Source organism: Netta rufina (assembly GCF_964035555.1).
Source record: "Netta rufina genome assembly, chromosome: Z".
NCBI classification, from domain to species: Eukaryota; Metazoa; Chordata; class Aves; order Anseriformes; family Anatidae; genus Netta; species Netta rufina.
In genome coordinates, this window is record NC_140126.1 from 22,869,266 (window position 1) to 22,886,331 (window position 17,066).

Consider the following 17,066-nt stretch of genomic DNA (forward strand, 5'->3'; position numbering starts at 1 on the left):
TAAACAGTATCTTTATTTTTTCCCCCACCTTTGGTATGTAAAGTATCAAGTTCCAAGATTTCACAGTGAAGAATACCTCTCATGAAAGCATGATATGGGACTAATCCCATTATACCTAATTAAAACAAACAAACAAACAAACAACATTGTTTTTACTCCAAGAAGAATGCCAAATAACTTTACTTAAAAGTGAAAATTTTAAGTCTTTGTTCACCGATCAAACCACGTGTACACATGTTCACAATCCAGAGGCACTTCAGGTTGTTGAGCAGATGTCTCTGAAGCAGTTATCACCCTCTTGCTTCATGGGCACAGTACCCAACAAAGAGAGGTTCAGCTGCTATGCCACGTCTGTTAAAAAACAAAGTGGAATATGTATGATTAACCAAATAATGGACTAGTGATACAGGCAGGAAGAGAGATACTGGCACTCTGCTTTAATCTGCTTCGTGTAAACAAAATAGATGGCCTGCTTAGGGAGTCAGAAGGGCCCTGTTTGATGGCTGGCTGTGCAGAATTATCAAGCTAAGTACAGTTCTCTGATTCAGTCAGTTGTACCAGAATAATAGAAAATGGGTTGAAAAGCTTCAACTCAGGGCCTGTGAGTTTTGCTATGCTGAAAAAATTATTGCTATTATTGAAGAGGAGTAATGAATGTAAAAACATAAAAATTGTTTCCATTTACATACTCCTCTCCCAACCTAACATTTCCTTCATATGCAGTTGTAACTGTCCTTTTATTCAATTTATTACTTTGGGAAGATTAGCTTAATAAAAGGTCTCTTGCCAGACAGATGCACTTAAAAAAAAAAACACACACACACACACACCAAATACAAAAAATTAGTAAGATACTATGAGAGATGTTTCAGAAAGAAAGTAGTGATAGTCAAAATTCTGCTAAAAGACGTCTAGGTCTCTGTTTCCCTTCTCCCATCACTATTCCTCTGTATTTTGTGCTTCTGTATCCTACTACAGGAAGCTGAGTTTAGATCTGACTAGTAGCTGCTTTTATAGTACTATTTCAGTAGCATTTACTCTGCATTCAGATAAGATTTACCATTCTTCTGCTGACTTTGATATAGATGTTAAATTTCTACCTACTCTTTTCCTTGCTGCCTGATATCCAGATGTACACAGTTGCCTGAAATTGCCTGAAAGTAGCTTAAGGGAAATGTACAAGTGCAGAGAGCTGTCTTTATCTTGTCCCTGTGTTCCCCATCTCTCATGCTACACGAGTAACTTACCACAGTCATCTGGACCAGCTCCCTTTGCTGCAGGTACTGCACAGGTATCAGTGTTAAGGAAGAGGATGGAGAGGCTGCAACAACTAACCTAAGTCTAGGAACATCATGACTTAGTTCGCTGTAAAACCTTGATCCCAGTAGCACAGCCACCACACTGTTCAGTTTTATCAGCATTCCCCCTGAGCCCCAGCAAGAGATATAAGATCCTGTTAAGTGATGGGATGTTTTTTAATGCCCTTTAATCTTGTTTTTAACATGTGTTTGTTAATTTCCTCTTAACATATCTGTCTTTCTCAGGACTGAGGAAGATGATGCAATTCATGCACAACAATATTTTCCTATAGCATTCTTTAAAGCCAGCTTGAAATAAACCTGAGAAGTCAAAATTACATTGAGACTTTCAGTCACTCTATAAAGTTAGCATATACTTTAAGCTAAAAGTTGGTGATTGTGACAGATAATCTTGCTGAGATATCTACAGGAACCAGAGCAAAGCGCTTGACTTTTGGGCACTGCCATGCATCTTGTCCTTTAAAAGCCTCTACCTCAAAATCCTGTTTCCCATGGTTGGTATTTTCTATGATTAGTCATAAACTATTGTAAAGCTATATGTTGTGTTGCATTCTTGCTGCAGTCCAACTTTGCAGCAACGTTTGAGAAAATCTAAATGTCTCTGTGGCTGTGTGCTTTTAAGAGTGGAGTCGGACTTGGACTTCAGACGTGGAACTGACTCACTTCTACAGCCACCAATATAAAAAGGCAGCACTGACAATAAAAAACCAACAACTCGTCTAGGCACTTTTTGAGAAAGACTGCAGAAAACAATCAGTTATGAACAAACGTGGTTTACCATACCCATAAATAAAGCTTAATTGTACATGGTCTCCCTATCTACCTCTCAGTCCCTACATTAAGGCAATACCTGAAAGAACAGATCATCCAGGCTCACCTCTCATGCGAAAAGCTCCATCTGATTGCCTGTGGTAACTAGTTTTTTTTTCCCAGTAATTAAAAAAAAAAAAAAAGTCTACTTTTTCTCCCGTCTGTGTATTCCTCCTATATGCCCTTAAATAACCTTTGTTGTCTGAAATAAGTCAATCTTGGGGCAGGTTTTTTTCTTTAGAGGGAAGAGGAACAAAGATGAGTTCTAATATTTCATTGCTGAGGGTTAATGGTTTTGAGAATGTTATTTGCAAAAGTCTTTGAACTCCTGTCTTACTGCATCTGTTCTTCCCCCTCTGAAGATAAAAAAAAAAAACAAAAACAAAAACACATGGGATGATATCTACATCAACGAGACTGATAGCTCTCCTCCCTTCATTTCTGAGCCAGCAAGTTAGGCCTGTACTTCAGCACCACTGTCTGTAAGTCACGAAAACCCCAGGTTTACTAGAACTATTAATCTTACCTGAGCATGCGGCATCGATGATTAGACAGTCTTTTATAGGCGTCCTGCAAGTCGGTCACGTTGCTGCTGCTCCAGAGTCTTTCCCCTACAGCACTTGCCCGAGGCCTGTAAAGATAAATTAAGTTTCAGAGGAGACACGGTCTACAACCAAGAATGGATTAAAGTTTTTAATACCAAGTCTTGTATCCAGAAGCACCATTTTTTATAGCTGCTCAAGGTCAGTACAGAGCTCTGTTACCACTAACATACAGTCCTGCTAGATTAGTTCATACTCCTTGTAGCTAGCTATCTAAAATCTAAACGTAAAGAAGTTCATACCACAGTCTTGGTGTGAGGTTAGTTGCATCCACAAATTCTCCCCACAAGCAAGCTTCTCCACCTATTAGGAGCTTTTTCTGTTTTTCAGATCCTGAATTCAAAACAGAAAGATTGAATTTGTATTTGTGCAGAAGAGGGGCATGTATCAGAAATTTCACTTTTCACTACTCGAACTGCTGCTCAGCTGATGTTCATTTTATCATATAACGTATCCTGAGCACAAACTTAACATTTTGCTAGTCCTGCTACTGAATGTGATAATGATTATCCCATTTGACTGGTAAGCCTGTTTCCCTTCTCTGGCAGAAAAGATTTTAACTTTTAGCCTCTGAAGACACACCCGAGCCTCTAGACCTTCAGGGATTCTAGTCATGATGGAAATTGCTCTTTCTATTACACACAGAACATTTTTTGAAGCAGTCAGGTGTTCTCCCTAATACCTTATATAAAAAGAAAGCCCAGGGAAAACCCTAAAATCTTTGTATCAGCTTCAGCTAGAGGGAGAGAACATACCTTTTCTAGAATAGTCTAACATTGTAGAAGGTTGCTTCAAAATCCGAATTCAGTGTCTGTCTACCAGCAGACATTTTGCACAATTCTGTCCCTAATGCATGACATATCTGTACACACAGTCCAGCACACATGCACCAGTGTCAGATGCTTTTCCATTTGAAAAATAGGAAGTTTATATTTTTATGTAAGAGTTTTGCAGAGCTCTGGCTGGCAAACAAGTTCTTTGATTATCAGATCATACTGACTGCACACATCGCTAAACAGCTTTTCCTTCCCATTTTTAAATTATTATGAATCTAAGACTTTCACACAAAAAACATGCATATAAAAAAAAAGTAGGATAACAAACCAGGGAAGTTGCGTGGTTCAACGCTGTAGTATTTCTTCCAGTCTTGTCCATAACTAATGTAATCCAAATACCAGGGAGCTGCTAGGATAGCAGTGAACCCTGCTTGAGTGACACTGCTTAGTTCATGAGCATAGTTATTTGCCATCCACACTTCAACTACAGTATCTGGTTTCAGCTAAGAGGGAAAAATAAAAAAGGAAATTTACATGAAAGACAATCCTAACTGCTGTAATCAGGAAAAGGATAATGGATTTCAAAACTTGGGGTGTGACATTCTAGTTTGAAGAGGAGTATTTTGGAAGCTGCCTTTGGTTGTTTTATTGCATAGAAAACCTAAAGCTGACTATTTGATTGTTAGTTTTAAACAGAGTTCATGCTAGAAGCTTAGTTTATACACAGTTAATACTCTGAAATGGGTCCTACGTGCGCCAGCCACCTGACCAGCTCCTAAAAGCTGAGCACCAAGTGTTTCTAGTCTAGGTGGACCGTTATGTCAGAAAACTTAAATAAAAAAGAATAGAAACTTTTCTGCTTTTTACTCTGATGCTCTACATCATTATATTATCTGCCTTCACTTCAAGAACGTGCTGCAGGGCTGGTGTTCCTGTTTCACCTATTTTGCCCGTACTGCTAAGGTCAGCAGATTTGCTTTTAATTCTTAAAAGACACAACCAAAATTACTTATTATTCTATTTTGGAAGCCTCCCACAATACTGTGCAGTTATGCAAAAGCACATTACTTACTTCCCAATCTTACCTGTGCTTTGTTATCGAACACTTCTTGCCAGACCATGTATCCTTTGTTATAAGAGGAAACAATATCCAAAATCCTAGAATTTGAGAATAAGATGATGTTTATGAACATCAAGTAGCTCAAGTACAGACATACAACATAACAATATTTCCTACTCCAATGCACATCAGGCCTTTCCAACGCTGTGTAAAGAAACAAAAAGGTTTTTTTTCTAGTTTTGGCTTTCAGTGCTGTCTAGAAGGGCACATGTATAAGGATATGCATGTGCAGTAACACAAACTAAGGTACAGAACAACCAGTAGCTCATAAAGGTGCTAAAATCTGTATTATTTACAAACAAGTGAAATAAATGGCCACAAAAGCCTTAGGACTTTCCCTCCCCACCTTTTATACTGACATTTCAAGATACCCAGCTTAAGGTACTCAACACATTCAGACCATGCTTAGAACTAGCCTACATATCCTTGTGTTACACATTTTAAAGCTGTAAACTTTATATTCAGTGCATAAATTGGAAAGTGAGTAGGCACTACCCCATACATGGGAATTTTTGAATGCTATACAGTCTAAAATAGCTTCTGTATCTGCACCCCAACACTCCCCTCAGATAGAGGCTGTGATAAGCTGGGTAGGAAATAAAAGCAAAAAACATACTTCTGAATGTAGTACGATTCCAGTTTAGCATAGTCAATGCCAAAACCTTGCTCCTTCATGAAATCTTTCACATCGGGGTTAGATTTCCTTAAACAGTAACAATAAAACAAGTTATAAAAGAAGAATAACTTTGTTTGTTTGTTTTAAACCTGATTTCCCAACTAGTTTCACCTATGTACAGTACACTAGCTGATTCCTTGTGGATTCCAGGCTATGGCATATCTAAGAGAGCAGAAGCAGTAGGATGACTTAGGTGTTTTGAAACCAAATTTCATCCTGATTTGAAAGAAAGCCAACAGTCATCATTCTCTGGGAATGCTACTTAAGTCACTGCTTTGAAGCAGCCTCTGGCAGACTGCCTGAAGTTCCTAAAATCTCTGGGGTTCCTGGTTTCTCAGTGGTTTTGTGGGAAGATTGCTAGCAGAGCTAGAAACTGAGCAGACTGGGAGTTTAGCAGTACCAGGAGATCTGTGGGAATGACATCAAGAACGAAGCTTGAGAAAACTCCCCTAAAGCAATGTAACATGTTGTGATATGAAATTTGCCAGAATCTATCTTTATTTAAAAAAAAACAACAAAAAAAAAACAATCAAACAACAACAACAACAACAAAAAAGTCCTGAGCGTTCAGATTTGATGCTTCAAGAAAATACACAATATTAACTAGATCAATCTGAATAGTAATTAGATCATCTCCAAATTCTGTATTATTCATTTCCTGATCAGAAAGACTCCCAAAACAGTAAAAATCTGCAACTTGAAGAACTGTATTAATACATGCCATACTTGCAATACAAGCAATCAAGAGTCAGTGTTCTAATTCTTAATGTTAACAGATCTTCTGGAAGACAGAACTCAACAGGAAGGACTGCTTTTCCTTTAACACAAAGCACTTAAATGTTAATTATCTCCTATAGTACTTTTCTCCCATAATTGTTCTCCCTTCTGCATGGCTTGTTTCCTTAAAGGAATCATTTTTAATAGCTGAACATTTGTGAAACTACTGGTCAAAATAAAATCCTACACAACTCTAACTCCTACAGCACTTGCTTGTTGAAGATCACAAATGCTCTGCCTGAAAATTTTTACAGAAGTAGGAATGGTGAATATCTTTGGGATAAGCAGTGAAAAACCATCTCACACAACTGAGTGCCATGGATTTAGGCAAGTTCAAGAGACACTAGCTATTTGCTCTTTGAACCGTGACCATACCAACAATCGAAGCTCACTTCATCTCCTCCTAGGTGAATGTAGGCATCAGGAAATACACTGCTGATTTCTTTGAAGAATTTAGTCATGAAGTCATAAGTTGAATTCCAAATGGGATTTATAGGTCCAAAGGACCCACTTGGCTGTTCTCCGTTGTAACAAGGGGTGAGAAGATCTTTTTGACCTAATAAAAACAATTAATAGAGAATATTCAGTTCCATGCTGGTGTGCTACCTCTGCTAGCAGGATGTAGTTTACCTTATTACAAAGGTTAATATTCATGACTAAAGTGCTCATCTATTCCATGTACCATGAAAAAGAGGCAAGTTAAAATACAACAGTTTTGCCCAAGATTGAGCAACCCTCTAACTGGAAGTTAGGTTTCTGGCTTTTAGACTTCTGATTTGAAAGCATAAATTTATAGAACATGTCCTGGAAAGCAGCTTCTGGACAACTACTTGAACAGGTAAGCTTTAACAGATTTACAAAAGAAGCCAAATATAATGAGTGTGTCTCTGTTCTCTTTTTAGTACTCTTGTTTTGTTAGCACCTAAGTAGGTGGGACTTGTTTGGCTTGAGGTAGGAGTTTTTCCCAGTGTGCTAGGAAGTTGATTTTACTACAAAAAGGAAGGCTATATAAAAACAAAACAAAATTTAGAAATAATAACATTACACTCAACAAAACAAAAACCTCCTAACCACTGGTTCTTGAGTCAAGCCACCTGAAGTAACATGAGCTAGAAGAGCAAAACAGCATAAAGTTTTTATACGTAGGCTGGAGATCCCTAAGTTCAGTTTACTCTGTTTATCATGACTGTAGCAGCAGCACCTTCCAGCTGCATGTTTTCTGTTCCATGCACGTTCACCCAAACAGGGCCCTGCTAGTACATTGCTTCACCTACCCTCCACGCATGCCTTCAAGCCTCTCTCCAGCATCTTGAATTTAGAAGCAGGCAAAGCATAGCTACAGTTCTCACGTTAAAACAGCTGTCATCCACGAAGCTACTGTGACCAGCTAATTTCAGGCATGAGAGCTGAACCTTCCTCTCTTAGTATGAACGCAGACCAACTTATGTATCTCCAGACGTGCCACTGGCTTTTGTTAATACATCATAGCAATAAGGATTGTATAAGATGAAAGATTGAGAAAGGATGTTTACCAATTCAGCTTTTGTGTTGTTCCTTTCTCTCTCATTTAATGTTAGTAAGACAGCCGGAAGCATTTCCAGTGTTCTGGTCATGCTTCCCACAGGATGAATACAAGACATCTTGTTGCTGAAGCTAGAGCTAAGATGGACTAGAAAATCTATACTATTCCCAGTTTGGCCAGAAACATCTTCACCTAATTGCAGTGAAATCACAGTCAGTACATCTTGAATTAAAATACAAGGTTCCCCGGTCCCTGAGCACACGCAAACGCCATCACTCAGGGTTCAAGCATCACAACCAAGAACACTACTATGAAATGCAGAAGACGGAGTGAACTAAAAGCATCCAGGTTCTCTGTATTTTGTACACCGGCAGAGTATCACTTTACTGACAGACAGAAACATCAACCATGTTGAAAGAACCTTATCAAAAAAGAAATCTCTACCCCAGAGACAGAAGCTCACTATTTCTAGCCACTGCCCTACTACTGTAACCTCAAGAGGACTGGATGGAGTGATAATATCAATATGAAGTCCAAGGCAGGCAAAATATACTTGTGCCTTTGCACACGCATCCAGCACAGGAAATGACGGCTCGGTTCCAGCTTCCTCTATGCACTTCAGTTCCTCTAAAATGTAAAGGTCCTGGTCATTATTGATTCTTCCCCTTGCTTATCTCATACCAATGGCCTTTCAAAAATACTTCAAAGGCTGCTTTCAATAAGCCTATTTGCTTTAATACAGGAATATTATGCTACACTTTACTTATCATAATCTTTTAACTATTAGTACTTTCTTGGACATACCTTTTCCCCAAGACTGCGTGTGTCCTGGGGTATCAAACTCTGGGATAACTCTAATGCCTCTTAACCGGGCGTACTCAATCACCAGACGGACGTCAGTAGGAGTATAGATGTGGTTATAGGAGTAAGCTCCCTGTGAAGTGTTCATATTTTGAGAAAGTTTACAAAATGTTATACCAGCAGCTCACAAAATTGGGATTAAAGTGTTATTTTTTTTAGACTGCAGAGTATTTTTACAAGTTGGCCTTTTCTAGGTTATCACATGTGCAACTGCACTGACAGAACTTTTTGGCTGACTAGTGAGAAATACGAACCACATTTTCACCCTAAGATAAATCTCCTGAGGAGACTCTTCTTTCTTCTCAGGTTCAGTTACTGAGGAACGTAACAAAATTGGATTCTATTCCATCATGTTTTTAAAAGGTAAGTTTTTCACTTCTTCTGCAGAGAAGCAAGTTAGATTTCTCCTCCATCTCTGCATCACTGACTCTGAAACAGAGGGCCCTTGTTCCTTGATGTGCAAGACCAATGGAAAAGTTCTGCTGAATCAGAAAGAATGGTGTTTTCTTCTGATACCTCTACTTGTCTATTTTGATACATTGTCCAATTTAGCATCAGGGTGTGTTTGTTTTGTGATGCTGTATTTGAGTATTATTCCACTTCCACACAGCCAACCAATGTCATGACTGTCCCACATTTCTACAGTTTGGTAAAACACACACTTGTCAAACAGCAAAACTGCTTAAGAAAAGCATCGTGACTCCTCATGATTGATTGTGCCTTAAGCTTCCATTTATCCAGAACGGTTTCCACAGCAGATTGACTCAAAAAAAGCTAATGGTAAGCATGCCTTTCGAAAGAAGATTATTCTGGCAAAGGACATCACTCTCCCCAGTGGTTACTGGGGAATAGGACAGAACTCCACAGCCATTTCCAGGAAAACTGATCTGACTGCACCAACCAACATCTACAATTTCTGAATTTTGAAGTTCTTCATTGACGTCTGCTCTAAGCACTGCCTGTGTAATTTTCATATGCAGGTCAGAGTCTATCAAGCATTTTAAAATAATCACAAATCTTGTGCATTAGCTCAGTCTGCTTCAGCATACTTGATTTGGCTGCTACTGAGCAAGAACCTCTTGATGGCTTTCATTAATTAGCAAAAGCTGCTGTGAGTCAGGGAGTAGAGACATACATCACCCTGTATTTTTTAGAAAACATCCTTTCACTTTTGGATCTTATAGAAGCAGAATGTCTTGTAAAGTTAACTGGATCTCTGAAAGAGCAAAAGTACTATTACAGTGGTTCCAAGCGTACAGATTTTTGGAATCTCTCGTACTGTTTCACAATCAGCTTAGGCTGGTGTATTCAACCATTCACAGGCTCTCGCTTTTGTATTTTATTTTCACAAAAGATGTGCCAGAAATACGTGGCACATATTAATTCCTGCATGTTCATCCCTGCTCCAAAGATGTTTACTCACCTTGTTACTTAGCTCAGGAAAATACATACTCTGGTAAGGAAATGACTGATCATCGACTATATGCCAGTGGAGGACATTGAACTTGTTAAAAGCCATGGCATCCTGTAACGAACAATGCAGTACAGTCCAGTTAAGCACTTCAGTCTCACAAAAAATTTAGGCAAAAGAAGGTGGTCTTCTCCTATTACATCCTGCATGACTAAAGCAACAACTAAAATGAAGGAAAAGCATACTATTTTTCACTGAACTATAGAATCATACACTAGAACACACCAACCTGTTTATAACCTTCTCCTTTCCTCCATCATCTATTCTCTTCAGTCCTACACTGCAGAGTCCATGAGCACTTCATCTGATCATGCTACACTGCTTGGTAGAAGAGGAACTACTATAAATTCTTAATAATTTTTCCACTTCACAACACGTTTGCATGATTCTCTACATAAAACCAGCTATTTCACCTTACAGGAAAGCTTATGCTTTTCTACCTAGACACTCTGGACTTGAAAAGTAAACAGCATGAGAGAGATTCCCACCACTGAGTACATCCTTACTTCCTAGTAACCCTTCCAGTATCCATTTCAAGTGCAGGCAAGACAAACTATGCATTTTTCTGTCAATACAGTGTCAGTATTGATAATGTACAATGTAAAATATAAAGATAAACAAACACTTGTATTATAGAATCATGACTCCAGTGGACAGTTACAAAGGTATCATGAGTTATAGAAGTTTCTCACAGTTAATCTAAGTGTTGTGTGCTTGGAATGGAAGGAATGCATCCTCTGCATTCTTCTGCTCCAAGTAATTGCAACACAGTTGCTCCCAATCTCTCACCACAATTAGATTTTTTCCCCTTTTTTCATCCAACCTGTCTTTTCAGAAGCAACAAAAATCTCTTCAGCAAGCTACTGCCAAATCCAAAGATTCATACTTTGTCCATTTGCCAGAATTACTTCATCAGTTTTATCAGAGAGCAATAGTTTTGATAATTGCTCGCCTGCATGCATTTCTACCAACTACCATATTTCCACATAAAAATTATACTTCCTGACCCTCCCCACAGTCTTTCCTTTCTCAAGGACGATGTCGTTCCTGGAGATACAGTACATTAACAAGACACAAACAGGAAATGTACTTAAACTGCTGTCTTAAGCATCTAATTACCACATGTCAGTGAAGGGATTACTGCTGCTTTCTATTAGGTTAGCCCGGATTCAAACAGGCACACTTTTTCATAAGCCAGTAAAATGGAATGAAACACAGGTCTGGTGAAGTAGTTGGGCCACAGAGATAATTTAAGGAAAGAAAATAAAAGAGCAACAGTTATGAAAATACAATGATGGTTAGAAATACAAGTCTCAGAAGTCAAGTTACACTTTGGACATACATCTACCCTTTTAGAAAACTCAACAAATACTGACAACAAATATTGACAGAGGAACTACTTGAGCAGGATAAGCATTATCAGTTTTAAATGACTAGCTGCACAAACGCTAGTAGCCAAGCAAGGACTGATTTTTAAAGGTAAATACAAGTTGTAAATACTCATAGAAAAGCTAGTTCCGAGCACAGCTCAAGGATGACCTCACAAATAAAGGCCAGTTTTACCTGTGCTCTCTTCCTGCCCATCACAAGTCTGCCCTGCAAAGTTCTGGAACACGGAGGGAAATATCTAAGAAAAATTTATCTTGGAAAAGAAGACAGAGATAAGACAGGAAACTGCATGTTCCTTCATTCAAAGGCTCCCCCACTTTAATGAAGTAAGCCCTGCTTCAAGTTTATTTTTGTGTTGTTTTTTTTTTTTTTTTTTTTTTTTTGTGTTTGTTTTAAACAGGGGAAAAGAACAGTATGAAATAAGAAAACCCACAGGTTTGGGTGCTGTAATTAGACAAATTCCTCACCTTCCCATCAAGGTGGGAGTACACATTTCTCACTGGGCTCATGCTTTTTGAAGAAAGTTTACTCCTTTTTGAGAGAAAGCAGTGAAAGAAATCAGTAGCTCCCAATGGAACCTCCCTTTGTATTTCATTACTGAATTGCTCTTAGCAACACAACAAAGAACTATGTGGCTACTGAAAAGCCTGTAGCTTTCCTGCAACCACTGACACTCAAATTAGACCTTGAAATACACGAGCATGAGTTGGTGTAAACAACAGAAAATACTGAAAACCCATGGTGCACAAATCCCAGCTTTCTTTACAGATTTACATGGCAACTTCACACTCAATTCATCACCAGTGTATGCTCTGGCTGTAGGCTCTGATCGCCACTTAGAGAATTTCACTTTTAGAAGTCAGGCGGGTTCTCTTTTCATTTCAACACGAATGCTATCTACTTCAGGGGACAATATACAACAACAAAAAGCCTTCCTTATTAATGATACGTGACCGTCCACTTACCAGGTTTGTGAGAATGGATTTCAATGGCAAATAGTGCCTTGATGTGTCAAGTAAGATTCCTCTATGAGCAAATCTTGGGAAGTCGTAGATAACAGATTCATTGACAAGAAACTAGGAGAATGAGATTTAAGAATTAGAATTCTCTTTTTATGTTCATCACTACAAACAGGAAATACTTCTCAATTTGTTAACACACAAACATTACTTTCTGAGAAAATAGTTAATGAAACTTGTAGAGCTGCTGTTTCTAGAAAAGCACCTAACATAGAATGTGGCTGTCTCATCAGAACTGTGCCTTTAGTTAATAGCTATAACTTACACTTCCATAATCATCTTCATGAACCAGCTGACTGAAGGTTTCCAAACCTGGAAAAATCAAAGAAAGAGATCTGGAGTACAACACAGTACTTGTCCTTAAAACTTCAGTTAAAAACAGGATCAAAACTATTTCCAGGCATGCACATAGTTTGAAAGAATGCCTTGTGACAGTTTCTTTCTTGTTATCACATTTTCCTTAGTTGCTCAAGCACATTTAAGGAAGTAAGCTTAACCACTTAAGGAAGAGAGCACAGCTCAAACTCTCCATTATATACAAGTATTGAATATTATCATTACAGTTCAGCTGTACCAAATTAATCCTTGAATAGAACAGAAGCTACTGAGAGCAAGGTAGCAATGTCTGGTGTTAACATGCATATATTCCTGTCATTTCTGGAACAGGTGAACTTCCTAATTCAGCAAGAAAAAAAATATATATAATTCAGATATTAAGTACAGCAGACCAAGACTTCAGTGTTATGGTCTTTTTGGTGATGAGTTCTGCATGTTCAGCTATTAGATGCAGTCAGAGAATAATTTGTTCACACTGTAGATCAAAGAGGTTTTAGGCACCCAGAATCTGGTTGGCTTGGATGATTTCAGACACAGCAAGAGTGGAACTACGGTGTGCCACTGGATCTGGGATGCTGAACATATAGACTGAGGTGTCCAATGCACACCTTTGTACCCTTCTGGGATCCATGACCAAGTTTACTTCCCATAAAACTCTGAACGAGGGCAGACCTTAGTGGTCAGCTGATTCCTACTCTGCCATGCAGTCTATATAACCTCAGAACAAACAGCTCTATATGGAAAGTACATATGGAAAGACTTACCTCTTAAAGCACCCCATACCTCATCTGCTTTCAGTACAGCCACAGGCTCAGCTATAGTTAAATAATCTAAAGAGAAGAAAAAAAAAATATTCCTCAAGAAAGCATGAATTGATAGGACAATATTAACAGGAGTTAAGTGATTCTTAGGTTTGCCTTTTTTTTTTTTTGCAGATTTTTTTTTTTTTTAATTCTAATAAATGCTATTTCTGTTTTTAATGGTGATACTGTGTAGCTATTTTTCATTTATGGGCTCCCAAAACTGCGTAAGCTACTAGTCTGAAACAGCAGTTAACAAGTAAGATGCTAAAAAAAAAAATACAGTTTTAATAATGGGAATGTTCAGTGTTGCACATGGGCCTGAATTTCAGAATAGTTTAGCTCAATTGATGTTTTTGCATTTAATATGGAGGCAGTGAGGGTTAGGTAACTAAGTTGGACCTAACCACAGAACTTTACTTCTCCTTTTATATTCACTTTAGATATGTCATGCTTACATATTTTTTTAGAGGTATGGTTTGTTAAGTAATATTACTTGGTGCTTATCATAAAGATCTCATTAAAAAGGAACAAAAATACCAAACATCTAATGAGCATGTGTAGGGTATCAGTAAGATGAAGTAAGGTAAGCAAAATGAAGAATACTATCCGAAAAGATCCATAACAATCCCACCTTGTGTTTGAGGAAGTGTTACTGTCCACAAAGTACTGGGGGAAAAAAACAAGTCATTTCATTTTTCCATGTAAGATGGTTCAACAAATTCTGGTAAATAAGCAAGTATTGGAGGGGTAGATTGTTGCACCTGCCTCAGTCTGAAGGAGGGGTTGGTTACAAATTACATGGTTCAAACTTTTGACTAAACTACCAGAGAAAAGTAATTCAGGGACATGAAGAAAGTATCCCAGACTTCAATTTTAACCTAAACACAGACAATTCTGTGTACATTGGAAGTTCTAGGTAAGAAACAGAACTTAGAAGATAACTGCAATCTCTCTCTCTCTCTTTTTTTTTTTTTGGTAACCTGTAGGCTAGTCAGGGATTTGCTTTTGAGACGTTTTTTTCTGAATGTGTGTCTTAAACGAATGCAGAACAACAAGTTTTGTAAGTCTGTATGGAACCTTTTACACAAAGAAGAAAGAAGCCAGCAGAGAGAAAGGCAGATAACCTGTACTTTGGTTAGGTATACAATACTCTTGCTATGGGATAGCTACTGAAATGAACCAAACTGCTCCATCCAGCAACTAATTCCCTTTTAGAAAAGAAGAATCAGCTTTGGTTCAGAACTCAAGTTCAGAAAGCAGTTCAAAGTCCACCAAGTAGTAAAGCAATGTAATAACCTGACCATGGCAGAAGAACTCTAAAGCATTAGCAGTTTTGCTGCTGCATCCTGTTTGCATTGAAATGTGTGAAAAATTTGCACAGCAAAATTACACTACTTGGCTATGTGTACAAAAGGGGCTAAGTGCATTTAAAATCAACACATTCTTTCACAAGTCAGGTAGAATTAGTCCTGCTGTTAATGTATGGCTTAAGATTAAAAGGATCTTTTACTAGGAATCTGTATCCTGGATACCAAACAACTGCCCAGACTGTTACAGATTATCTCCAGACAGAGCCAGATAAATTGAAGGTGCTGCATTCTGTGCTGTTAAGAAACTTCTGTAGTCAGTTTTGAGTTTTTCTCCGATCTGGACTTGAGTCATGGAACTAAAGAATTGTTGTGTGCCAAATGTAATATAGTCATCTTATTTTTAATCCTGTTTTGTAGCTCTCAGTAGAATGAAAGTGTATTTATAGCCCTGCAGGATGAATGACGAGAAGTTTGACTGCATGCTTTCTATTATTATTTTTTTTTTGAAAAGGAAAAATAACAGGTACGTGAGCCAGCACAGTTCAGGTTTAGATATCTGAAAGGTGAGCAGATGAACAAGCAAAGCCAGCCTTCATCCCACACCCCTTGCTGAGAGAAAAGACGGTGCCTTGACTATGTGCAGATCTCACCCCACGTAACTGGGTATAGCACAGCACCTCTGACTGCTCAGTTACTAGCAGGTAAACGTGTTAAACACCAACCAAACCGCGGAAATCACAGACTGTAAATCCTAAGCAAGTTGACAGCTCGGTGCGGGCTGCAGCCCAGCACACAGCGCCGTGTGGGAGCCGGCGGGGTACTCACAGGCCTCGCTGGACGCCAGGCGCGGGTAGCTGTCACAGCCGGGCTCCGGGGCCGCGATCACCACCTGCAGCTGCGACAGCTCCCGGCGGAGCGACGGCCACCGCCGGCCGGGGCTCCGCCAGCGGGACTGCCCGAAGATGTACTCGTAGTACCTGCGGACACAGACACCCTCAGGCGGCCGCCGGCAACCCCCGACTACTTCCCCCCCGGTCCCCTCCCGGCCCCCGCTGACCTGCGGAAGGCATCCTGCAAGATCCCGCAGCCCGGCCCGGCCGAGGAGCCGGCGCCGTGCACCAGCTGGAAGCGGTCGGGGGCGAGCTGCAGCTGCCGCCGGGACGTGCGGAGCGACTGCGGCAGCGGCCACAGCGAGTCCTCGGCGGCGGCGGCCAGCGGCCCCTCGCCCAGCCCCAGCCCCAGCCCCAGCCCCAGCCCCAGCTCGGGCTCCGGCGGCGGGTCGCCGCGGCCGAGGCTGGTGCTCAGCAGCACGGCGGGCACGAGGAGCAGCCCCAGCAGCAGCCCTGCCAGCCCCATGGCTCTGCCCATGGCACTGCGGGGCCGTCCCCGCGCCGGTCCACCACCACCGCCGCCGCCGCCGCCACCGCCTGCCCCTGCCCCTGCCACCGCCCCGCCTCCGCCATCACGGGACGGCCGCGGCACCGCCCCCACGGCCGCCTCATGGCGGGGCCGCGCAGCGCAACGGCCGCCCCCGGGTCACGGGCTGAGGAGAGGGGTTGGGGGGGCGGGGGGGGGGAGGGAGTTCATATTTGTGTGTGTGTGTGGAGAGAGATTGTGGCAATTTTGGATTACGGCTTTGTGAAATAAAATCTTAAGAATCGCGTTTGTTGTCGCAAAATAATTGCAGTCCTGGGGGATTTTTATTTTATTTTTATTTTTTACAAAGGATTTCTGCAGAACGTATCTCAACTGGGCAGAGGGGTAAATGTAAGCACAAGTCTCGCTTTCGGTAAAGTGTCTTAAGCTTTAAGTGAGCTAGGTGTTCTGGCAGATGGTGGTGTAGATTTTGGAAGTCGGCGTGAGGCGTTCAGGAGGCAAGTCATGTGTCTGAGAGCTGGAAATTCCAGTGGAAAGCCACCCTGACTTTAAGCCACCGCTAATTACATGCCTAGCACGAGCAGTGGCGTGCCATCGCTGTTGCTCAGGCGGATACAGCAGTTACGGGATGGCAGTGGGGAGCTCATCGTACCTGCATGCTGCTACTGCAGGGCACTGCAGGTTCAGTCAGCGAGCGCTCCCTCGGTCATCTTCCCTTTGTGGGAGGTCAGCTCTGGGGACACTCCGGATCAAGAAACAGACCCTTAAGGCAAAAATTAAAAAAATAGCATCTCCATAATGGAGCTTACAGCTGTTTGTAAGGAACACAGGCATCTTGCTGTGGGATTATTAAGAAACAAAATCTCTCTTCTTTTCTAGGGCTTGTCCTCTTCTAGGC

The 17,066-nt window shown here is 40.5% G+C and overlaps 1 protein-coding gene across 1 annotated transcript; it reads right to left on the bottom strand.

Annotated features, from left to right (window-relative positions):
- Positions 1-52: 52 nt before the first annotated feature.
- HEXB (hexosaminidase subunit beta) lies at positions 53-16,207 on the bottom strand. The gene is made up of 14 exons (XM_084304971.1): positions 15,849-16,207; positions 15,617-15,768; positions 13,443-13,508; positions 12,608-12,654; positions 12,289-12,399; positions 9,887-9,988; positions 8,407-8,536; positions 6,456-6,636; positions 5,244-5,330; positions 4,593-4,665; positions 3,836-4,010; positions 2,974-3,064; positions 2,656-2,760; positions 53-351 (listed from the first exon to the last, which is right to left on the bottom strand). The coding sequence occupies exons 1-14, from the start codon at positions 16,157-16,159 to the stop codon at positions 291-293; spliced, it is 1,692 nt and encodes a 563-aa protein (XP_084161097.1). The 5' UTR covers positions 16,160-16,207; the 3' UTR covers positions 53-290.
- Positions 16,208-17,066: the final 859 nt, after the last annotated feature.

Coding starts and splice junctions, on each gene's coding strand:
- HEXB (XM_084304971.1), bottom strand. CDS start 16,159: ATGGGCAGAGCCATGGGGCTGGCAGGGCTGCTGCTGGGGCTGCTCCTC. Junction 12,655..13,442: donor GGTATGGGGTGCTTTAAGAG/GTAAGTCTTTCC, acceptor TGATTTTTCCAG/GTTTGGAAACCTTCAGTCAG. Junction 5,331..6,455: donor GAAGTGAGCTTCGATTGTTG/GTATGGTCACGG, acceptor TTACTGTTTAAG/GAAATCTAACCCCGATGTGA.